The sequence below is a fragment of the Castor canadensis genome, chromosome X (assembly GCF_047511655.1).
Source record: "Castor canadensis chromosome X, mCasCan1.hap1v2, whole genome shotgun sequence".
Classification (NCBI taxonomy): domain Eukaryota; kingdom Metazoa; phylum Chordata; class Mammalia; order Rodentia; family Castoridae; genus Castor; species Castor canadensis.
The window spans coordinates 43,552,670-43,578,213 of NC_133405.1; the positions used below are offsets into that span (position 1 = coordinate 43,552,670).

Genomic DNA, 25,544 nt, shown 5'->3' on the forward strand with positions numbered 1-25,544 from the left:
AAAAGCTACAGATTAACCTCTATGGGAGATGGTGGATCTGAAAGGGACTGGGATATTCAAAGAGTGACCTGATAAGCCCTATGAAAGGGAGAGGGGAAAAACAGACCAAACATGCTCCTTGTTTCAGTAAGTGGGAAAAGCCAGAAAAGGAACAATAAAATGGGTCCAAAGATGTAGCAAAATGGTTTGATCCCATGAGAGGGGTTTCTGCTGCCAGTTATGAAAAAGTAACCTGCTGTGACACTGCAAGTGAATGAAACACCCCGGTGTCCTACTCAGAGTTCTACTAGCATCAGGGATGAGGGTGGATATTGCAGATACAACCACCAGAGTAATCACACAGTCAAGCTGGCACAGGATTAGTAAGAGGGCAGTGGTATTTAATGTTAGGTGTGTTGTAGGCCCCACAGAATGTACATAATTTGTAAAACCATAATTTGTGGGGACACTTCAGTAGGTGAGGGACTTGGACAAGACCAGAGTTCCAGCAATCAAGCTAGTACGGCTGAGCTGTGGAATAATCCATTTGTCATTGTTTGGACACAGTTCAAATATTGCTAATTTGCTATCAAATAAAGAGCATTTCCAATTCATGCAATAGAGATAGAAAAATAGTTGGAGAAAAACTGTCAAGGAAGGTTGGAAGGATGTGAGACTAAAAGTGAGAAAGGCAATGCAGTAATTTGTGCATATGGGTGGTAGAGAATGTGCTAAAGGCTAGTTGCTAGGATTCTCTTTCTCTTGCTCACTCATATTTACAAAAAATGGATCTGGCTTTCAATGTGGAAGGATACAATGAAAAAACGCTTGCACCTAAGTAAACTGAACTAGAAACGACCAATTAACATTTGGTGAGATATTTTATCTATCATAAGGAATATGGTACCAATGTGTATTCACTTACACAAAGGTATACAATTATACACACATACAAAGTAAAAGTAATAGTGGTAGACTAGACCTTCACTTTATTAAATCTAGTGATGCTGTCTTTAGTTTCAAGGACTCAAGAAAGTCTCTGACAAACCTGACTCCAACAGGTGCCTCTAGTAGCTTTCAATGAGCTTTATTGTCATTTAGTCACATTTACCAGTGCTTTTTAAAAGAAAAGTTATCTTTTGAAGAAATGTCTACAGTGCCTGATACACATAAGGAGGTCAATAAATGCTTTATAAAGGAATGAGTGAGGGAGTGGATGAATAGTCTCAACAATGTTGGTTTGGAATTGCTTCTGTGTCATGCAGAACTTGAGGCCAGAAATAAAAAAAAACCTAAACATTAAGCAGATGGCTGTGTTCAGAAATTTCCAAGCAGAAAGATGACCAAAATCAAATTATATGCTGTATGTACTTTCTTTTTGTGGTTTTCCTTCACGTGGGATCTACCAGAGGCTTTTGCTCTGCATTGAACACACATATTCACCTCTCTGAGCTATTGCATGTAAAGGCCAGATAGAGACTCTGAGTCTGAATTATCAACTGGCAGAATCTGCTGGGAATTTCCTGTATTGCTCATGAGGCTGAGCAGTTTCTCATCTCCATACCTGTGAGGCAATGTTCCCCTCCAGCCTGTGAAGAAGGTAAAGTGACCAATGATCAGGGGTGAGTAGGTAGGTGAACAGAAGAGAGAAGTGACAGATCATGGATGTTTGTCATTTTTATTTGCAATACTTTAGGTCCAAGTTTCAAACTGCAATATTTTTACACTCAAGACACAGTCATGCACAATCCATATTTCAATTTTCTATTGCTTCAACCACAATTTAAAATAACAATATCAAAATCAAAAAGTCCTTAAAAAGATCAGATGCTGAGGTAATAAGGATGGAACCATACCATCAGCGAGTCTACAAAAGAAATAACTTACTTAAAAATCAAACAAACAAAAGACCATAAATATATTTAATCCAAAGTTACAGAAGAACTTCACTACACATGGGTTTACAGATAACACATTTTGACAAAAGGAATGCACAGCCAAATGAGATACAATTCTGATAAACAGTGAAAACGTAGATCCTCCTCAAGTTATTTTATCTGGATGTTGTGAATATAATCCCAGTAGACATTAGTACCGATGTGGTCTGGCTCCTACTGGCTGATGTATTGAGATTTACAATTCAACTCATTAATGGTTGTAGGATTCTGTGAAAGATCTTATCATCACTAATGAATATAGTATATGCGGGTTCATAAAGCACACCACACACAAGCACACACATTGAACTTGAATTTCGCACTCAGGGGTGGTTGGCACTCTGCTGTAGGCAGGCAGTTGGGACCATCTGTGAACTTACAGTTTACCCTCTTTCCAGCAGCATGCTCACACAACTGGCCAATCACGTTGTCATGAGTAATGCTATCTTTGGTTCCCAACAAGTCAAGTGAACACTTTTTAATGCTAAAAGCATGTAATTACCTTTTCATTCTTCTCTCTGCAACTTGCAAGTGCTTGGGTCCACTCATTGTAGTCTCAGTCATTAAAATGCATGGATTCTGCCATCTTGCACCATTTCTGATTTAACTTAATAAGGCCTACAGCTCTGTTTCATAGGAAAGATCCAGGTACAGTTCTATTCTAGCAAATGTGACAGTGTATTTCTGTTCTAGTAGCAAATACTGGCCACAGGTTTAATGATAACCAGACTTTACATACAGAGTGTATGGAAAACGAAAACTGGGAACACTCAACAGAAAGGATATGAAAACAAAAACAAAACAATTGTGAATAAACTGGAAGGCTGCCATGAGTTTTATCAACATTTCCTAGCATTACTGACTACATTTACTTGAGTTTATCCACTGTACATAGTTCTACTGTTTAACTGTAACATAAGAGACCAGGCTTAAGCATGTGATATTTGCCATCACTTTGGTTGTATTTGCAAGGCAAATGTTAGAGCTTTTGGAAAGACCTTGGAGAGCAGCTGGTGCAATACCCTTATAGATGAAGAAATAGCCATGGAAAACTTAAGTGATTTGCTAAGGGTCACATAGTGGGTAGGAATAAAGCCCATATTTGGAATTCAGGTTTCCTTCCTAGGCTAGTATTACTTGCACATCTGACATTTTCTGGAATTGCTATCAATTTCCTAAGGTACTGAATCAAGTGAACATGATGCCTGCCTTACTGTTAGTATAATGGAATAGCATTCACCTGACGACAGCTTCCAAAGGAGACTCTGATGGCACTAACCAGATTTCATGAGTTCATCTTGCAAGTTCAACCAAATTAAGTGGCAGTAAATGCTACAAGTTGTATAGTATACTTATACACAGAGGTGTGCATGTGGAGGTGACAGCTCAGTTCCCGCATTTGCAGATTCAGTTAGATCCTGTTTAACAATAAACAGACATTCCCAATGTATGAGAAGTTGTATTAGCGTATTTGATCACTCACTAAAGGAGTGTGGATCAGAAAAGGAATGAAAAAATAAGTTAATCAACAGAAATGTAGAAATACATCTTTTATGAAAAACTCTTTCACAGGAAAAATACTTCCATTATTTCCAAAGCCTCTTTTATTTCCTTCCTAATCCACATGCAAATATATGTTCAGAATTGTGTGTTAAGTTCACTCAAAATCCCAGGCCTAGTAGACTGTCAGTTTATAAATGCTGAATTTCAGTCCTCTTGTTCTGAGACTGGGAGATGCTTGCACCATTAGCCATACCTTTGTTTAACTGAATATTAACTGCAAATAGCTCAGGAAAGGACCATGAGGTTCAACTGGGATGGCATGGTTAAGACTTCCATAAGAATGGCTAATAAAAAGCCTGTGAGTTTCCTACGGTCTGATTTGATGAAACTGAGTAACCTATATGAGGCCATTACCTCATTATTAAAGTCCTCACCTAAAATTTCTTTGGTGAGTTACAAGGAAATTCCTCTCTTTTGGTAGACAGTCTCCTTTTCTCTAAGAAATTGCAACTACTGCATATGACTTACAATTAAGCAGTACAAAAGCACATGGAGACCATCCAAGCCAAAACGAACAGGACTGTAACTGAATGCCAAGAGGTACAGAAAAATCCTAAATATTTGTCCTAATGATTTTAGAGTCATGTTTTAATTGCAAGTCAAAATTTCTACTGAAATCAGTGGACCTGCCTATTGGCCATTCAAAGAAGAATACTACCTGAATGATAGAAGATCTTTTTGGATGAGGAAATGGTGGGAGCTGGGAATTTTATCCTTTTATTCCTTCAAAATTTTACCTGAAAAGCTGCTACAACAATCCAGAAAGGTGGCACCAAAACAAATGCTATCAAGGGGACTAATCAAATGATCACCCCTCCAATCTAAAAAAACCCAAAAAAGTAGACACCTGGGTGCCATACCAAAGCAGAGGGCAGCCTGTTTTAAAGCAGGAAAATGTATTTGGCGTTCTAGTAGTGACATCTCCCTAGCTTTGACTTAGATAATAGTCTCCTAAGAAAGCACGTGCCATACCTGAGCGTGTGCCAACCTCAGCACCCAGGCAAGTAAAAAGCCTATGAAATATTTGTAACTAGCAAATACCTGTGCCCTGCATGCTCTGGGCTCTGGTCAGAACGCATCTGCTTCTGGCATCTTTTCCATGTTTCTGTAGTTCCCTTTCTGATGTCACCCATTACAAAGCAATATCGTAACAACATCAAAGAAAATTTCAGAAAGCAAAAATTCTCACATAATCCCACCACCCTAACACAACTGATTGCAATTATCTGTGTTCCCAGTCTTTGTCCATATGCACACTTACTTTCACATAGTTGTAATCCCTGTTTATGTTATTTAAAAGTGACTTTAGAGAATCTCTTTTGAGAACTGGCAGCCTCATTATAATAAACAATCCATTGAGCAAAGGAATATAATTATTGACACGATCTTGAGCTGAGAAATATCATTTATAGACAAACATCTCAAACTATCAAAATGGTTGTACAGACAACAGGAAGCAATTTTATATTTCTTTTTCTTTTAGCAATGGAATGTGCTTCATCGGGGAGGGATATATGTGAAGACCAGGTGCTTAAACTCAAACATTGGGGTGCAATTCACAAGCCTGAAAAAAAATCTGAACAGCACAATCAAAGAATAAATACTTGAGTTAAATCTTCTTGTGACTTGGCCATCCAGTAGCCAAAATGGAACATGGACACACAAATATTTACAATGACATATAGACAAGATCAGCAAGAACGAAGTCATTACCCAATATGGTGACTGATTTGAGGGGATTGTGTCATCCCAAAATCCTCATGGGATTATGACAACGCACCGGATCCGTACTAAAACATTAATGTTCTATTCTTTCTTAAATAAATAATCTCTACTGTGCTTCTCACCCTTCCCTGACTTTTCCCACTGCCCCATTCCTATCTCATGACATTTTGGAATTGACATTCGACGATGTGCCCTCACTCTCTCAGGGCACACTAGCAACATTAAAGATCTGGATAGACTCACCTGTGTCAAGATGAGCTAAAAAATAAATCCAAGGAAAGGCAATAAACATTTGACGATCTGGAGTCTAAGTTGCTCAAGCGTACCAAGTGTGAATCCTTCAGTATCATTTTGGCACAAGAAACAGCTTCTTTCTAATACTTATTAGAAATATACATAACTCACCAACACAGGGAAGGGGCTTTAGAAGCTGCTCTCATTCAAACATTTACATAGATATAAATCTGCAAGAGTAATACCTACTGGGATATCTTATCATTAAGTGTTGGTACAAAGTGGTGGGAAAGAAGTAGCTGGCTCCTCATTGTTAATAGGCTGAACTAAAAGCTTAAAAAGCAGTCATTCTTTGCCTACAGTGATTTGAAGGATCACTGCTCCAGGGTCTTCAAAATAAGAACAAAAACGGCTTTATAACATGTAAGGGATGCCAACTGACAACTAGGGCTTCTTAATCGGGTTTGGGGCTCTCTTTTAGCAGAGCATAGTCATCAAACTATGGAATTCTATTTGCATCCCAGGTATTTCATTGAATTCCCGGGCACTGAGTAAAAAAAAAAAAAAACAGTTGATTTTAAATGAAATTAAAATTAAGGCCCCTCTCTCTCATTAGAGCAGCGTGGCATTAAAAATTTTAGGTCCAGATACCTCTTTGCAAAGTATAACATAGTATGCTTTAAATTAATGTTATCATTTGATTTTTCTTTTCACATTTTTTATCCCACAGTGGACATTTTCAAGGGGGGTAAAGTCTCTCCTAAATTTTATGGTCTAGGAAAAATAGGAAATTCACCAGTGGTGTCATCCTTCTAAACATAAACATGTGCATTATATGGTTAGCAGAAACTCTCAAGAAAGTGCTTTCATTTTAAGGAATGGATAGCTGGATGGTAAATGGATAGATGTACCTTAAAGAGAAGGAGAGAGGCCTATATCATTGATCTCTTTTCTTCTCTTGCTGAATGTAGATAGGTTCTATTCGGATTCTTTATATACTACAAGTTCAAAAGCCTTTTAGAGCATAGATTGTCAGCTTTTCAAAGGCTTAGAAAAACTATTTTCCAGAATTTATACAACTGACAATACACTCAAAAGAGAAGCATATCCTTTTCTATGCAGACACCTTTTCTCTACTCTCAGAAGATTCAGGAAGTATTAACTGTTGAAATTTTAATGAAATAAGTATATGGTGAAATAATAGTCAAATTTTGGAATTTTCCCCAATCCATACAAGGAATTCAGTTGGTTTGATACTTCTTGGGATATATGAGAGCAAACTACAGTTATTTTCACTGGGGAATTTCAAGATCTTTATAAACATGCTTCTGAAATTCAAAAGCCCAAGGAACTAAATATGAGCACATCATATCCAGAAACAGAAATTGGTGACACAAAGAAAAATGGGAACAAGTACTTAGAGCCAAATGTTGACTGGGATGTACCTTTCACTGACTTTCCATTTCTTATAGAGTTGAACACATGCTTAGTAGATCTCTGTTCTCCAGATCCTTTAAAAATTTTTCCAAAGTGTAATAAATTGTCAAAACAAATCATTTTTACCATAAGGAAATGTTTTTAATGGATCTATTTCCTCCTGATGTGCCTATTTTACAGTGCTTATGTTCCACAAGCACAAGAGAGGATTAAATTAGATATTTTTATCTTTGCTTACTTAATGCCCAACAAGGAGTTCAGTATTACATATGCATCTTTTTTTCTTTTTGGTTCTCAGAGAAACTCCCATCTTTCTTTAAATATGGTTTCTCTGCAAGGATTTCCTAGGTTCAGGACCTGGACTCACCAAACGGGGATGCTACAGTTTCAGTGTGTCTTTTTTCTGGTTTCATGAAGATTCACAAGTTGGTTTACATGACAAGTCAACTACCTCTTAAGCATTCTTGTGAAAATGTGAGAGGATTTCACCATTTGAGATTTATGTAGATACACAGTTTTTAAAAACGCTTCCTGAACACACATATTCCTCTCTGCTTTTGGAAAATGTCTTAAAAGAAATCTTTTCCAATACAAATGCAGAAAAATAGGTACACAAACCAAGCCACAACTATAGAAGAAGAATAAAAAATTACAACTCTATTAGGGCATGGACTTCCACATATTCACACAGTACTTGCTCTATTTTTTGTTAGTTTTTTTTTCTTTGCTTTTTTTGTTTTCTTTTTTTAAAAAAAACATTTTGACATCTTTTTTCTGGACATCTAATGACAATGCAAGTGAAAAACATCACATTGGGTAAGGGGTTTCGAAGGAGGTTCGAATGCAAGAGGGACTACTCTCTAACTTAAAAACAAACACAACACTATGAAGAGGGAGTGTGCATCTTTGAGAAATCTTTTTCTTCAAAGGGAATGCACAAAATGAGGGGATTCACTACTGGCTCTTTCGCTTCACGGTGGAAGTGACCACTTGATGGCCACTTCAACATTGCTGCCCTGTTTGGGCTGCGATTCAGGCTTACAAATAAATTACATAATCTGAGGGAGTAGGAAAAAGGCTTATAAGAAGTTTCTATTTATTTGAAAGTTAAAGAACCCCCACCCCATTTGACTGTCTTTTCTTCATCTTTCCTTCAGCAGAGTTTTGTTTCAGTCTAACTCATGAGGGAGATGGTGAGGGGTAAGGCTTGCAATCTTAGCGGCTGCTGTTCTTAATTGCTTCCTTTGCAGCAATTATCAGAGGAGTCAGGCTGGAGAGAGGCTTGGCTAATTTTAAAAATGGATGCTGCAAAAGAAAGGAAAAAAAGAAGAATTACTGGAATCCTTTCCTCCAACAACTATATTATTTTATATTTTCAAGCAGCTCTTCTTTTCATCAGTGTGTATTTTGAACTTCTAACTAAGCATCATTTAATTAAAAAACCTGCCAGCTTTTATTCTTCAGATTTTTTTTTTCGGTCTTTCAATGTCATGAAATCCTGTGGAAACTGTCTGGCACAGCTAGAAACTCTTAAGTAGAGATATTGTAAAATCTCTCAGACTTTGTAACTGTTTGATCTTCTGACTTTCTTAGACTGAATTTATTTGGATCTGCCCTTGAGGTTGAAAAAGTATCTTCAGCAGACAACTTAAAATGTTGCTCTGAAACCAATAGTTTCTTAAGTGCTAAGCCAAATTTCTGTGTCTCCATCATTTCTCTTTTGGCCCCTCTGTGGTAGTTAGTGCAAGTGTCTATCCTTTCCTTCATTGAAATGGTTTCCTCTTTGGAGGCCTGTGACATTGTACTTCCTTGGGCCTTTCCCCTGTGTACGTGCAGTAACTAAACCCCTCTCCATTTCTTGCCTACTTTCACTTTTTCTTCCTACCTCACATATACCAGAAGTTGGCTCTCATCAGCTTCTTCTTCTAATTTAGTTTCTTACAGATCTCATTTCCTTCATGGTTTCAACATATCATCAACTTTATGGGTTGGCTCCCAAATTCATAGTGTATGACCTAATTTGTTTTCTGAGTTCAGGTCCTAGGTCTCTAACTGCCTACTGGGTATTTCCTCTAGAATGTTCTTCTATCACATTAAACTCAACATTTAAAAAGCCATGTTAAATTCTCCCAAATAGGGCACTCCTTGGAGATACAAGCTACAGGAATTTTGGAGTTGGAACACTTAGGTTCAGTCCTAGCCTCTGTTTATTTATAATGGTTACAAGTCTGTTGATAAGCTACAGAGATGCCAAGAACTATTAACATTGTATTATCCTCTGTCTCTTGTTCTGTTACTGAATGCCACTATTAGTTTGACACTCTGAAGTTACCTTTGTCTTCCTCTCCCTTATATTATACATACAGCCAGCTACCAAGTAACTTCTCAATGCCTCTTACATTTATCTCTTGCTTTTCCTAGTTCAGGCCGAATCAATTTAATTTCAAGATATAGTAACTTTTTCTTGGTCTCCCTGCCTCCATTTTTTTTCTGGCTAATTCTTATTGCATATTGCCAGATTAATCTTCCTAAACAAAGCTTTCATCATGTTTATCCCTCAGATGTCTTTGGTCAACTCTAAAGTTGATACAGGAAAGAGTAGGAAATACTCTGGAGTTAGTAGGTATAGGTAAGAACTTTCTCAACGAAACCCCAGCAGCACAGCAACTAAGAAATAGCATAGATTAATGGGACTTCATAAAACTAAAAAGCTCCTGCTCAACAAAAGAAATGGTCTCTAAACCGAAGAGAACACCCACAGAGTGGGAGAAAATATTTGCCAGCTACACATCAGACAAAGGACTGATAACCAGAATATATAGGGAACTTAAAAAACTAAGTTCTCCCCAAATTAATGAACCAATAAAGAAATGGGCAAGTGAACTAAACAGAATTTTCTCAAAAGAAGAAATTCAAATGGCCAAAAAACACATGAAAAAGTGCTCACCATCTCTAGCAATAAAGGAAATGCAAATTAAAACCACACTAAGATTCCACCTCACCCCTGTTAGAATAGCCATCATTAGCAACACCACTAACAACAAGTGTAGGCGAGGATGTGGGGAAAAAGGAACCCTCTTACACTGCTGGTGGGAATGTAAACTAGTACAACCACTCTGGAAAAAATTTGGAGGCTACTTAAAAATCTAAACATAGATCTACCATATGATCCAGCAATACCACTCTTGGGGATATACCCAAAAGACTGTGACACAGGTTACTCCAGAGGCACCTGCACACCCATGTTTATTGCAGTACTATTCACAATAGCCAAGTTATGGAAACAGCCAAGATGCCCCACTACTGACGAATGGATTAAGAAAATGTGATATTTATACACAATGGAATTTTATGTAGCCATGAAGAAGAATGAAATGTTATCATTCGCTGGTAAATGGATGGAATTGGAGAACATCATTCTGAGTGAGGTTAGCCTGGCCCAAAAGACCAAAAATCATATGTTCTCCCTCAAATGTGGACATTAGATCAAGGGCAAACACAACAAGGGGACTGGACTTTGATCACATGATAAAAGCGAGAGCACACAAGGGAGGTGTGAGGATAGGTAAGACACCTAAAAAACTAGATAGTATTTGTTGCCCTTAACGCAGAGAAACTAAAGCAGATACTTTAAAGCAACTGAGGCTAACAGGAGAAGGGGACCAGGAACTAGAGTAAAGGTTAGATCAAGAAGAATTAACCTAGAAGGTAACACACATGCACAGGAAATCAATGTGAGTCAACTCCCTGTATAGCTATCCTTATTTCAACTAGCAAAAACCCTTGTTCCTTCCTATTATTGCTTATACTCTGTCTACAACAAAATTAGAGATAAGGGCAAAATAGTTTCTGCCGGGTAGCGAGGGGGTGAGGGAGGGAGGGAGGGGGCGGGGGGGGTATGGGGAGGGGGGAGAAATGACCCAAACATTGTATGCACATATGAATAAAAAAAAGAAAAAAAAGTTAATGTTTTTATTAGCATATGATAGTTATACAAGAGGTTTTGTTGTGACATTTCTATTGACTAGAGGTGTGGCTCAAGTGGTAGAGAGCCTGCTTTGCAAGCAGAAAGCTCTGAATTCAAACCCCAGTCCCAACAAAAAAAGAAAAAAACACATAGAGAAGATTAAGTAACTTGGCCCAGCTACTAAGGGGTAAAGCAGGCTGGTCAATCCAGCTCTTTTTGTGTTGTTTAGTTTTTTGAGACAGCATCTCACTGTGTAGCCCAGGCTAACCTCAAACTCTCCAATCTCTTGCCTCAGCCTCCTGAGTGCTGGGATTACAGACATGAGTCACCATTCTTTTTTTGTGTGTGGTACTCAGGTTTGAACTCAGTGATTCACATTTGCTAGGCAGGTGCTCTACCACTTGAATCACTCTGCCAGCCCTTTTTGTGTTGGATATTTTTGAGATAAGGTCTTGCAAACTATTTGCTTGGGCTGGCTTTGAATTATGAGCCTCCTGATCTCTGCCTCTGCAGTAGCTAGGATTACAAGCATTACCCACCGATGCCCAGCTATGAGTCACCATTTTTGACACAGTCCCAACTCTTTAGCCTGATGTTCAAGGTCTTCTCCTTCCAATCTCATCTTTTGCAGCTTCCTTATTTGAACTCTTTCTATGTTATGTTCCCTTAAGCCCTGCTTATGTGCCTTTGGTTGTACTAAAGCACTTCCATCTGAAATCCTTTCCTATCTTTTCTGAGATGGACCTGTTCTTCCAAGTCCAGCAAAACTCTTTCCTGTTTGCAGACATTTTCTGATCAAACTAGCCTCCAGAGATATTTCTCTATCCAACCATGCCATTTATTACTTGCATAGCCACTTGGTTTGCATGAGTATCTGAACAACCTTGCATTATTTTTTCACTAGCCAAGGAGATTGGGAACTCCTTAAGAGCAGGAACCATGCCTCTGACAGATTTGTATCACCTATTGCATTTACGCTTTGTAAACTGAAGTTGTTTAATAAATATTCATTGATGAACTAAGAATTGACTTAGGACATAAAGAAAAGCACACAAATATTCAAGACCTATGTCTTTTCTCTAGCCTTCCAGTGCCATGAATGTCATGCACCTCTCTACTTTGTAAAAGATAAAACAGACAATGTTAGGCTGGAGTCAGAATAAAATTGTGTAGACTTAAAGAGATATGCAGTTTATTGCTTATATGCATAAGATGGAAAAGATGTAACAAACTATTCAGTTTATAGTCAAAATATATTTTTGCATCAGTGACTTGATTCATTCATATAAAAGCACTGTTGGGGGATGAATTAATTAGATGTTTCATTGTATGATCTATTTAGTTGTATATTGAAAGGTCCTGTATCTTTACTCATTTTTGGAAGAAGGCACAACAGGTATGTGTATCAGGATTTGTATGTGAGGTGGTAAGAGGGGTGAAAAGATACAAAAGTAAAACACTCAAAAGCTCAGGTTTTTCATCTGTAATTTGAGACTGAATTAACTATAGAACCAAAAAGTCATTCCAGAACTGACATTTTAGGACCTTATAATAACCTGTGAAATGCTCACAGGTATCAGAAAAGAGAAGGGATAGCCTCTTCAGTTCCTCCAAGTAGGTTAATACCAACTGTGATTTGGGCTGAGATACTTATGCTTCAGTGTGGCTCTCTGTCTCTGAAGGGAGGTTAAAAGCAACAGGAACAGATTATTTTGTGCAGGGAGGTGGGCTGGAACACAGTGAATCTGTGGTTAACACTGCATAACCAAGTGTGAAACCTTTTGTTTTATTGGCTTATGCGTTCAAAGTCATGGAGAAAACAGTCCTTGTTCTTTGATGTTATAGGTCTTGATATATGTCCCCAAGGATCAGCCTCAGCAGTGAAGTTATATGTGTGATCCTGGGCATATGTACCTTTGTCAAATCAATATATCTTTTTATCTACATTGGTTTATGTTTAATGTGTGCTAGAAATTCAGACAACTAGGGCTTAAATCTCAGCTTTGCTACTACTCAGAGCTACGTGAGCCTCTATTTCCAAATCTGTAAAATAAGATAATGCCGAGCTTTTGGAGTTGTAAGAATTAAGTGAGATAATGTATGTAAACAATTTGGCACATAGTAGGTACTACTGATCATCATATATACTAACCCCTGGGAGCCATGAAAAGTATAAATGGTTGCAGAGGCACTCACCACTGGATGGTACTCACCCAGGCAAGCAAGTGCCTGCCAATTGGTATCATAAGGAAAGGGACTTTGACCAGTAAAGCATTAGAGTAGCAAATGCCATGGAAATAACTGCATAGTTATGTAGAGAATTACCTCCTGCCAAGAGCAACTACATAAAACATCCAGGGGCACAAATAATGTTTAGAACAAAACTTTAAACCAATGCCAGAGGGTCACGTTGCTTTTTTCCTTGCACAATAAGACTCTAGGAAGAACAAAGAATATTTAGAGATTCAACTGCCAACTTCTCAGAAGAAAGGCAATACGTTAATCAAGCATGTGTTGGATGGACACCTATACTTCTGTGTCTATGGTCTAAAATCCAATGGTAATAGCCTAACTTTTACAGATCTCTTGATAGACCTCTTTTACTGTCACAGGTTGAAATGGGAAAGGTCAGTATAATAACTCTCTTTTTGTAATTGTACTATTTTATTTTCACCTGCAAAAGCTCCTTGGCAGATCCTCGCCTATCCACATCCATTTCAAGACAACGATTTAAAAAGTCACGGAATACAGCTGACAGTCTTTCAGGATTCTGGAGCTCTGGAGTTCCATTAGTGGCTATCAGATATAATGCCTATAGAAAAAAATAGAAAAACTTAGTCAGAAGACACATAGCAGGATTGTGAGTTAGAAAAGAAGGCACAAATCAATTTTTCTAGTTTATACTCTATGTATTAACACTTGGAAAAATGTTATCAAGGTTGTCCTCTGAGGGTTAAGTCAGTAAAAATTCACATACAATGAATTCATGATTAAGCACCTAGGAAGTTAAACCAAAAGACTGCTCGTAAATCTGTCACTCCAAATTGGGAAACACATACATCAACACATGCTGATCTGAGCATAACCTTAGTAAGGCACAATGAAAAGATAACTGAAATTTACTGCTTATCTTATTTGAAGAATATTTGTGAGCAGACATGGGATTCAGAGAATAGATGATAAAATTAGAGAAGTACAAAGAACCAGAAGATGCCTGGATGAGAGGCAACTGGTGAGACCCAAGGACTCACATACTTTTGTCTTATGGCAACTGTAGCCCTTTTGATTTTAGTTAGATTTCCCATTAAGTTTCCCCTACGATAAGAGAAAGTATGAGTACGGTTGAAATTTGTGGTCTTGGTACCTGACAACGATGTACCTACCCTGTGGTTAAAAAAATAAATCGCTAATAACTGTTATACATCTCTGAGATATTTGTCATGTAAGGCCACCACTGAGACACATATACTCATTGTGTGCTGACAGAACCAAGGTCCTTAGCAGTTGAACCCAGAACCATGATTAAGTCACAAAGGTAAACCCATCTTTGAAGGTTGTTATTAGTCAAAAAAGCTGACCATTCCTGATGCCTCCACTGAGTAAACAATTCTAGAGCATTTAGTATGTACCAGGTATTGTATAAGACATTGGCGATCCAAGGATGAATAAAATAGTCAAACAATTTAGTCAGGGAGAGAGACATCTAGAGAGTACTAAGAACAGATACAGGGAAGTAGGAAGTGCTAAGTAAATACAAGAATGAAACAATTTATACTGTAGTTCAGGCAAAGCTTCAAATAGGATGTTAGCATTTGAAAAGGAGTTCAAATAAGGAAGACTTTGCCTGCAGGTACTGCCACCATGGTTATGCCTGACCATGTAACCCCCCTCCAAAACTTTCTTGGGCTTTGCAGCAAATCATCATCCCTATCTCTGTTATGGATCCTAACATTATTACTAAAAGCATTTTTTATTAAAGTCCTTACCCTGGCCAGGGTATTCCTTTCCAGCAATTTCTGAAGATGTGCTTTAAAATGGGCCAGGAAGGACTCTTTAATCTAGGGGCTGTCAACCTACAGCATCTGTCAGAATTGCTGGAGAACTTGGTCAAACATAGATCCTGAGCCACCCCCGGAGGTTCTAATTCAGTAAATCTGGGAAAGAGCCCAAGAAATTGCTTTCTCGCAAGTGCCCTGCTGGTTCCACAGCCATACTTTGAGAAGCACTGGTTTAATCCAAGCAGGTAAACTAGAGGTACTAGAATCACCCAATGATATTTAAAAATAATCCCCATACACATTTCTCATTACCTCGTCAATTATATAAAAGTTTTAAGCTTTCCAGGTGATTTCAATTTGCAACCAACATTGAGAAATACTGGCCAAGGACCTGCAGCCCAGCTCAGACTTACCAACTCAGAATCTACATAATAAGCACACCAAATGTAAAAGCCACAGCAATCCACAGGAGATTCTCTTGCATAGTGGTGTGTGAGAATGACAATGTCATATGCTTCTACAGAATGCAATGGATTTGGGGTTGCTTTTGCTAGCACATTAAAAAAAAAACCTCACATGTAAATACAATCCCTTCCAAACACTGTCCTTTCCCTTTGTCATTTTCACTTCTTTCATTGATTATCAAGAAATTCAGGTAGTAACTCTTAGTTCATAACGTGGACATACCGTAATCATTACCTGGGGGACTGATTTAAAAAAATACACGTATTAAGAAAAATGTTGAAACATACCACTATGTTAACAATAATTCTCTTCCCAGTGATAGAATTATTGGTGACTTAATTTTTTAAAATAAATTTTCTACAACAAACACAATTGCTTTTATCATTTAAAAAAAAAAACCCTCAGACACATTATTTCAAAAAAATTTTCAGGGTTGGCAGAGTGGTTCAAGTGGTAAGAGCACATGCCTAGCAAGCATGAAGCCCTGAATCCAAACCCCAGTGCTGCCAAAAAAAAAAAAAATTCAAAAGCCATGTGTCCAATCCTCATCTATTTTGCTTTGTCTTCCTGAGATTAACCGGCTTTTTATCAAGCACTACCCTTTGTGGGAAACAAGAACTCCCAACTATTTCTTTTTTAATTATTCCTTTCATTTTAATTGTAATAGTATTAAACTATTTCCAACTAATTTCCATTGCAAAAATCCACACTTTCAGTTATATTGTAGGCTAAACAGACTTTTGTGGACAGGTCTAGGAACCTAATCAAAATGTATTATGCCATCTCTACAAGCAAATGGACTCTGAGTTCCAAATAATTAACTTAAAAATGAACTTTTGGAACACATCCTATGTGTAAGCTGAGGACTATCTTCATAAAAAAGAAAACTGCTACCCACTGCCTTGTTAATGAGAGATAAATGCAGTTGTAGCTAACACAACAATGACAGCTAAAGGGTTTTACCAACAAAGTCAAGTCTTAGATGAAGAAAACTTGACGAAAATAAATCCAGAGATGAGTGATCATATGTTGGTTTCATCTACATTAGTGAAAATTCAAAGAAAATGAGGTGGCTATTAGGAATCAGACTAGAGATTTCTCATATAGTTGGATGCTTCTAACATAAGTAAGTAAGCACAAGATCATCCTTGAGTTCTCCTTCTTCCTCACCCAGCAACCTTCTCCTTACCAGGTTCTACTAATGCAACATTTAAAGATGTCTTTCATGCCTATCTATCTCTTTATCCCCATTATCTTTGCTTAAGGTCAGACTTCTCATAGACAGTTACAATAGCCTCCTAATTGGTTTTCCTTGCCTTTTAATTCTTCTGTCCAACACCTTAACAATCTTATCTCATCACAAATCCCATCACATCTCTCACTCCCCTACTTAAATAATTTTAGTAACCCCCCTTGTGGTCCAGAGATGACATTTTCAAACTGTGCTGCCCCAAATTCTCCCTCAACACTGGTTAAGATGGGAAAGACAAGGAGAGTTATGGTAGAGATTCTAGGACCCTATCCTTAACTTAAATCTGTTTCAATCAAATTTTGCCTTTCCTAATTATGCTTCCAATCAAGGTCTCATTGGAACCAGAAGTTCTTTATACTTTGAAAACCACTGGTCTACAACACATAGTAAAGATTTTTCAGCAGGGCATATAAAAATTTCCATGATTTGGCCCTGCCCACCTTTGCAGCTTTCCTCTATTCTATTCTAACCATAGGGCCCTATCCCCCCATCTGACACATACACATAATGTTCAAAACTCACATACTGTTTACACCAATTTGTTTATTATTCACTGAATAGGAAATATTTTCACACCTGCCTGAAATGCTAGCTTCATCTCCCGTAACTGCCAGGTAAGCTGCGATTTGTCTTTCAAGTCCTAGTTCAAATGATTCTCCTCTTTAAAGTCTTCATCTCTCCCAGCTAGATATGGTGAACAACCACCCTGGTTTTCTTGGGATTGTCGTGGGTTTTAGCATTGCAGGTCTTGTGTCCCTCAATCCCAAGCAAATTTGGATATTGGTCACCCTGTAGAAATAGCTAGCTATTCCGTCCTTTAAGCAACCATAGCCCTTTGTGCCTATGTCTATTTCCACATTCTATTATAAATACTTGTTACTTGTTTACAGGTTTGTCTTCCCTTTTGGACTGAGAGTCCATGCAAGGTAGGAACTGTGTCATGATCGTCTCTGAATTTTGCAGCAATTTGTGCAAAATATGTGTTCAATGAATGCTTTTGTTGCTGAATGAAATGGAAGCTAAAATGTATAAATTTAATTGAGTTGGGAATATAAGAAACTGATACACAATGTATTAAAGTTCATTACCTAAACTATTAAAAAATAAAAGAAGATACTCAAAGAATGAATAAAACTCCTTTTCTGAGTTGATGAAGCCTGGGATGTGATAATTTTTGGCTAGCTGCTACTCGCTGCAAGAGAAAAAAGGCAGCTCCAAGAACAGTGTAAATAAGGAGATGCTATAAAAGGGATGGACAGCTGGAGAAAGATGGCCATGGTCCCTCTAATATGGACAAACTCAGAGAGCTAGAGGAAAGAACAAGTGTTCCCTGGAATTTGAAACATAGTTCAGAAACTTATTTCCTCTGACCTTGAGAGAGAAGGTTCTCTTGATTACTCTGCTAAAGCAAGGTCTGTTTTCTTCCTAAGATGAGGTAATATAGGTTCCATGGCATAACACACCTTATTTCTAATGTGAAAATACAATAAATGGCAAAAATGCTGGCTTTCTTTATTGTGATATATACACATACTTAGAAGTTTCTAATATTCTACAATTCTGCATGATAACTTTAAATATCTTGGCAATAGCACATAAAGATTGAAGTTTTCACTGACCCTGATGTGCAACTGAATCTACCTAAGTACTAAGAAACTAGTTTGCCAGTGCAAGGAATAATTCAATTTACCATATTGCCAATTTCCTCAGTAAAGAAAGATCAAAGCAGCTGCTTCTCTGAACGCAACTTAGGAGACACAGCTGTTCTGCCTTTCCCTGTTTCATGGCTGAGGGCTGTACCTATCTCAGCCTACAGATCCTAATTTAACAAGACCATAGAGGACAGCCAAGATAGCAACTAGGGTACGGAAGCAGACAGCATTGAGCTCCGAGACTCCAAAACCTCACTGAGACGCTGGAACCACAGTTGGCAGAAATAAAGAAGCAAGAAAAATCAAAACTTAGACATCCTGAACCCCTAGCCAGTGGAAAGCTTCTCCACACCATGTTACACTGAGAAAACAAAAGAGCTGCCGTGCCACCAGACGCTGGCTCCAAACCTGCTTGGGAGACATTTGGCAGATACCAAGCATCATGGGGTATTCCCATGGGTATTCCAGCATAGCCCCCTGGGCAGACTGACCCCCACTATGCAAACAAAAACTGAACTGAACAAGTTCCTGAACAAGGAACTGAAAACCAACACACAGCAGAGGGACAGAGTTGCCGAAAGTGCACCGGAGAAGGGGAATGGGGCAAGGAGCTGTTCTCTGTGTGAACTTTCAGTAAACAAAGGCTGGAAATGCAGAAGGGCCTACAGCAGGTGGGTGATAAGCTGTTGCCTCAAATAGGGCAGGTAGTGGTCCACAAAGCTCATCTCCTGAGCCAGTGAGCAACATCCAAAGTCAAACGACACTGCAAAATTGAAAAACAATCAGCAAACCATCACAACATGCTGACAGCAAGGAGCCAGCTGACAGATCACTGACCTTGCCCCAGAGAAAGGGGTCAAGGCAAAGAAACAAGCCCCCAGTAAACCAATACAGTGAAAACTCAACTCCAAAGCAGGACAGCTGGTGGGCTACAGAGCTGATTCTGGAGCCTGAGGACAACATACAATTTTAAACTGCCACACCCCACTGAGGGAGGAGCTGACCAAGCAGCTATCTCTGAAAGACAGAAGGAAAAAAAAAGAATACCCAACCACCAGGTAGGACTACAACAGACCTTCTGCTTAAATACCAACACCAGGATTGGATGCTGGTGGAGTAACGCCAGAACTCAAACTAAGACTGAAATTCTATTCTTCCTGAACCTGGAATTTTTTGTTTGTTTGTCTGTCAGGTTGTTCTGTTTCTTCTTTCTTTGTGTGTGTGTTTTTCATCTCTCCATGTTTATTTCTTTGGGTTTTTTTATTGTTATTAGTTTTACTATTGTGAACGAGCAAATACTAAATTACACCCAGATCAGGGACAGAAATAACAAACACATACTTAGCTATAAACCCAATACAGCCACAAAACAAAATTAAACCAAGGGAAAGAAAACAGGTGACTGAAACCACCAACTAGGCTAGCAAGAACATAGTTGCACAGTACCAAGTGGAGCGAAGGGAAGATGAAAAAGGGATGGAAACCATTCTCCCCCCAAACTGATTGAATACAGGATTCAGAGGGAAATGAAGAAAACAGATACCCAGTTCCAGACTCCAACAAAACAAAGATAAATGACACCAAGGAACACAACAATGCCCACAGAACACCTCAAAGAAGAAATTCTGCAAGTAATTACTGAGAATTTCACAGTGATGTTACTAGACATGGTTAACCAAAACGTACAAGAGGCACTCAAGAAACTTCAAGACACCAAAAGTAAAGAATATGAGAAGACACAGAAACAAATAAATGAACTCACAGGAGCCCTAACTAAGCATCAAAAATGAAACAGAGAATACTATAAGTAGAGAAATAAATGAAATAATGACAAAAATGGATGATACTAAAGAGGAAGTGACCCATGATATGGAAAACCTCAGAAAAAAGAATGAAACAGAAATACAAAACACAATGCAAGGCCACTCCAGCAGACTAGAACAAGAAAACAGAATCTCAGAACTTGAAGATAAAATGGAAATTAGAGGAAAACTGAAGAGAGCCATTAGTCAAACAACTCAAGACTTCGAAAGGAACATGCAAGAACTCACCGACCATCAAAAGACCAAACCCAAGAATCATGGGCATTGAAGAAGGAGAAGAGGTGCAAGCAAAAGAGATTCGTAATATATTCAACAAACTAATAACAGAAAATTTCCCAAACCTAGAGAAAGCGATGCCCATTCAGGTACAGGAAGCCTCAAGGACACCAAACACACATGACCAAAATAGAACTACCCCATGACATATTATCATTAAAACAACAAACAGAGAATAGAGAAAGAGTATTGAAGGCTGTAAGAGAGAAAAAACAAATAACATACAAAGGTAAACCCATCAAAATCACAGCACATTTCTCAACAGAAACCTTAAAAGCAAGAAGAGCATGGAGTGAGGTCTTCCGGGCACTGAATGAAAATAACTTCAACCCTAGGATACTCTACCCAGCAAAACTATCATTCAAAATAGATGGAGCAATAAAAGTCTTGTTCGATAAATGGAAACAAAAACAATGTATGACCACCAAGCCACCACTACAAAAGATTCTTCAAGGAATTCTGCACACAGAAAATGAAAGCAAACAAAACCATGAGAGAACAGGCAACACCAACAGGAGAAGAAAAGACAAGGAATCAGAGAGTAAAATTAATTCAGCTGCACACAATCAAACCTTCAAACAACAAAAACAACTACATGACAGGAATCACCACATACTTATCAATATTAACACTGAATGTTAATGGACTTAACTCCCTCATCAAAACACACCCTCTGGCAAACAGGATTAACTAGGAAGATCCACCAGTATGTTGTTTACAAGAGACCCATCTCATTGACAGAAACAAGCACTGGCTTAGGGTGAAAGGCTGGAAGAAGATTTACCAAGACAATGGTAAACAGGCAGTAGTAACAATACTTATCTCAGACAAAGTAGACTTAAAACTTACATTGATCAAACAAGATACGGAAGGACATGCCATACTAATAAAAGGGGAAATATACCAAAAGGAAATAACAATTATAAATCTATATGCACCCAATTTTCAAACATACTCTGAAGGACCTAAAAACATATATAAACTACAACACAGTGGTAGTGGGAGACTTTAATACCCTCCTATCACCAATAGGTAGGTCATCCAAACAAAAAATCAATAAAAAAATTCTAGAACTAAATTATACCATAGATCAAATGGACCTACTTGATGTCTACAGAACAATTCATCCAACTTCTACACAATACACATTCTTCTCAGCAGCCCATGGAACCTTCTCCAAAATAGGTCATATCTTAGGGCACAAAGCAAGCCTCAGCAAATATAAGAAAATAGAAATAATCCAATGCATTCTATCTGATCATAATGCATTAAAACTAGAACTCAACAACAAAAACCACAGTAGAAAACATGCATACAATTTGAAGCTGAACAACACATTGCTCAATGATCAGTGGGTCATTGATGAAATAAAAGAGGAAATTAAAAGGTACCTGGAAGTTAATACAAATGAAAACATGACCTACCAAAACCTATGGGACACAGCAAAGGCAGTCCTAAGAGGAAAGTTTATAGCCATGAGTGCATATATTAAAAGGACAGAAAGATCTCAAATGACCTAAAGCTACATCTCAAACTCCTAGAAAAACAAGAACAAGCAAAACTCAAAACAAACAGAAGAAGAGAAATAATAAAAATAAGGGCAGAAATTTATGAAATAGAAACAAAACTAACCATACAAAGAATCAACCAAACAAAAAGCTGGTTCTTTGAAAAAATAAACAAGATTGACAGACCCCTGGCAAACCTGACTAAAATGAGGACAGAAAAAACCCAAATCAGTAAAATCAGAAATGCAAAAGGGGAGATAACAACAAATACCACAGAAATCCAGGGAATCATCAGAGACTACTTTGAGAAACTATATTCCAAAAAATTTCAAAATCTTGAAGGAATGGACAAATTTCTAGATACTTATGACCACACAAAATTGAACCAAGAGGATATTAATCACCTGAAAAGATCTATAATACACAATGAAATTGAAATAGCAATAAAGAGTCTTCCAAAAAAGAAAAGTCCAGGACTTGATGGATTCTCAACTGAATTCTATCAGACCTTTAAAGAAGAACTGATACCAACCCTCCTTAAACTGTTCCACTAAATAGAAAGGGAAAGAACACTGCCTAACTCATTCTATGAAGCCAGCATTACACTCATCCCAAAACCAGACAAAGACACCTCCAAAAAAGGAGAACTATAGGCCAATCTCCTTAATGTACACTGATGCAAAAATCCTCAACAAAATAATGGAAGCCAAATCCAACAACATACCAGAAACATCATTCCCCATGACCAAGTCAGCTTCATCCCAGGAATGCAGGGGTGGTTCAACATACACAAATCTATAAATGTAATACAGCACATTAATAGAAGCAAAGACAAAAACCACTTGATTATCTCAATAGGTGCAGAAAAAGCCTTTGATAAGATCCAACACCACTTCATGATAAAAGCTCTAAGAAAACTAGGGATACAAGGAATGTACCTCAACATTATAAAGGCTGCATATGATAAACCTACATCCAACATCATACTTAATGGTGAAAAACTGAAATCATTTCCCCTAAAATCAGGACTGAGACAAGGGTGCCCACTATCCCCATTCCTATTCAACATAGTCCTGGCATTCCTAGCCAGAGCAATAAGACAAGAAGAAAAAGCAAAAGGAATACAAATAGGTAAAGAAACTGTCAAAATATCCCTATTAGCACACGACATGATGCTATATCTTAAAGACCCAAAAAAACTCTACCCAAAAACTCCTAGATACCATAAACAGCTACAGCAAGGTGGCAGGATACAAAATCAACTTACAAAAATCATTAGCTTTTCTATACATCAATAACGAACAACTAAGAAATATATGGAAACAATTCCATTCACAATAGCCTCAAAAAAATCAAATACCTAGGAGTAAACTTAATAAAGGATGTGAATGATCTCTACAAGGAGAACTACAGACCCCTGAAGAAAGATACTGAGGAAGACTACAGAAGATGGAAAGCTCTCCCGTGCTCATGGATTGGTAGAGTCAACATAGTAAAAATGGCTATACTACCAAAAGCAATCTACATGTTTAATGCAATTCCTATCAAAATACCAATGACATTCATCACAGAGATTGAAAAATATACCTTAAAGTTCATTTGCAAACACAAGAGACCGTGAACAGCCAAGGCAATACTCAGGAAAAAGAGCAATGCTGAAGGTATCCCAATACCCAACTTCAAACATACTATAGAATCATAGCAATAAAAACAGCATGGTACTGGCACAAAAACAGTTATGAAGACCAGTGAAACAGAATAGAGGACCCGGATATGAATCCACACAGCAATGCCTACTTTATTTTTGACAAAGGTGCCAAAGACATACGATGGAGAAAAGATGGCTTCTTCAACAAATGTTTCTGGGAAAAGTGGTTATCTGCTTGCAAAAAACTGAAAGTAGATCTATGTTTATCACCCTGTACTAGTATCAACTCAAAACGATCAAGGACCTTAATATCAGACCCGAAACTCTAAAGTTAGTACAGGAAGGGGCAGGAAACACTCTGAACTAATAGGTATAGGCAAGGACTTCCTCAATAGCACCCCAGCAGCTCAGCAACTAAGAGAAAGGATGGACTAATGGGACTTCATAAAATTAAAAACTATAGAAATGGTCTCTACACTGAAGAGACCACCCACAGAGTGGGAGAGAATATTTGCCAGCTATACATCAGACAAGGGACTGATAACCAGAATATACAGGGAACTTAAGAAACTAAACTCTCCTAAAATCAATGAACCAATTAAGAATTGGGCAAGTGAACTGAACAGAACTTTTTCAAAAGAAGAAATTCAAATGGCAAAAAAAAAACCACATGAAAAAATGCTCACCATCTCTGGCCATAAAGGAAATGAAAATCAAAACCACACTAAGATTCCACCTCACCCCTGTTAGAATAGCCAAAATACCACCGACAATAGGTGTTGGTGAGGATGTGGGGAGAAAGGAACCCTCGTACACTGCTGGTGGGAATGAGACCTAGTGTAGCCACTCTGGAGAAAAATATGGAGGCTTCTTAAAAATCTAAACAAAATCTAAACATAGATCTGCCATATGATCCAGCAATCCCACTCCTAGGGATATACCCGAAGGAATGCGACACAGGTTACTCCAGAGGCACCTGCACACCCATGTTTATTGCAGCACTATTCACAATAGCCAAGTTATGGAAACAGCCAAGGTGCCCCACTACTGATGAATGGATCAAGAAAATGTGGTATTTATACACAGTGGAATTTTATGCAGCCATGAAGAAGAATGAAATCTTATCATTGGCAAGTAAATGGATGGAACTGGAGAACATCATCCTGAACAAGGTTAGCCAGGCTCAGGAAGACCAAAAATTGTATGTTCTCCCTCATATGCGTACTTTAGATGTAGGGCAAAGGCAGTAATGTTGTTGGACTTGGGTCATGCGCTAAGGGGAAAGCACATATGGGAGGAATGGGGATAGGTAGGAAACCCAAAACTTGAAACTGTTTGATGTCCCCAGGGCAGAGGAGCAAATACAGTAACCTTAAAGTGACAGAGGTCAATATGGGAAGGTGACCGGGAAGTAGTGAAGAGGTCAGATAGAGATGAATCAGTTCGGGTTGTAATACACTTGTGCATGGAAGCAATGCTAGGAATCTCTCTGTATAGCTATCCTTATCTCAACTAGCAAAAACGCTTTGTCTTTCTTATTATTGCTTATGTCATCTCTTCAACAAGACTGGACAAAAGGGCAGAACAGGTTCTGCCTGGAAGCCAGAGGGTGGGGGGGAGAGAGAGGGGGTAGGGGGTAGTGGGGAGAAATGACTGAAACAATGTATGTACATATGAATATATGAATAGAGACAAAAATAAAAAATAAAAACATAAATAATATTTTAAAAAGAAAGATCAAAGCATCATAGAAGTTACCACATCTCTCCAAGAGTCCCCAAAACAATCCATATGTACCCAATAAATCTTCATTAAGTCAGTTTTGCAACAGGATGATTTAATGAAAAAGCTTCACTTCAGTTTGTGACTTCAGTTCATTATAACAGTTTACAAAGTTTATCTTAAGACATCAAAAAATAAACCAGGGAACTTACATGGAAATGTGTGAGCAACTATGACAGCCCTCAGCACCAATATAAAGACACACTTTACAGAGAGGATGAGTGTGGTTAAAAAAGTCTTTTTGTAAACTGAGAATTTGGGACTCAACATGCATTTCCCATGAAGATTGTGTCATACA

At 38.0% G+C, this 25,544-nt stretch overlaps 1 protein-coding gene across 10 annotated transcripts in view; it reads right to left on the reverse strand.

Annotated features, from left to right (window-relative positions):
* Positions 1 to 1,643: 1,643 nt before the first annotated feature.
* Pak3 (p21 (RAC1) activated kinase 3) overlaps positions 1,644 to 25,544 on the reverse strand; it is a 266,141-nt gene continuing 242,240 nt past the window's right edge. For all 10 annotated transcript variants that reach the window (XM_074063034.1, XM_074063030.1, XM_074063028.1 and 7 more), the window contains 2 exons: positions 13,517 to 13,654; positions 1,644 to 8,180 (listed from right to left, as the gene is read on the reverse strand). In XM_074063034.1, the coding sequence (XP_073919135.1) occupies positions 8,091 to 8,180; positions 13,517 to 13,654 (228 nt within the window). In that variant the 3' untranslated portion in view covers positions 1,644 to 8,090. The remainder of the gene's footprint in view (positions 8,181 to 13,516; positions 13,655 to 25,544) is intronic.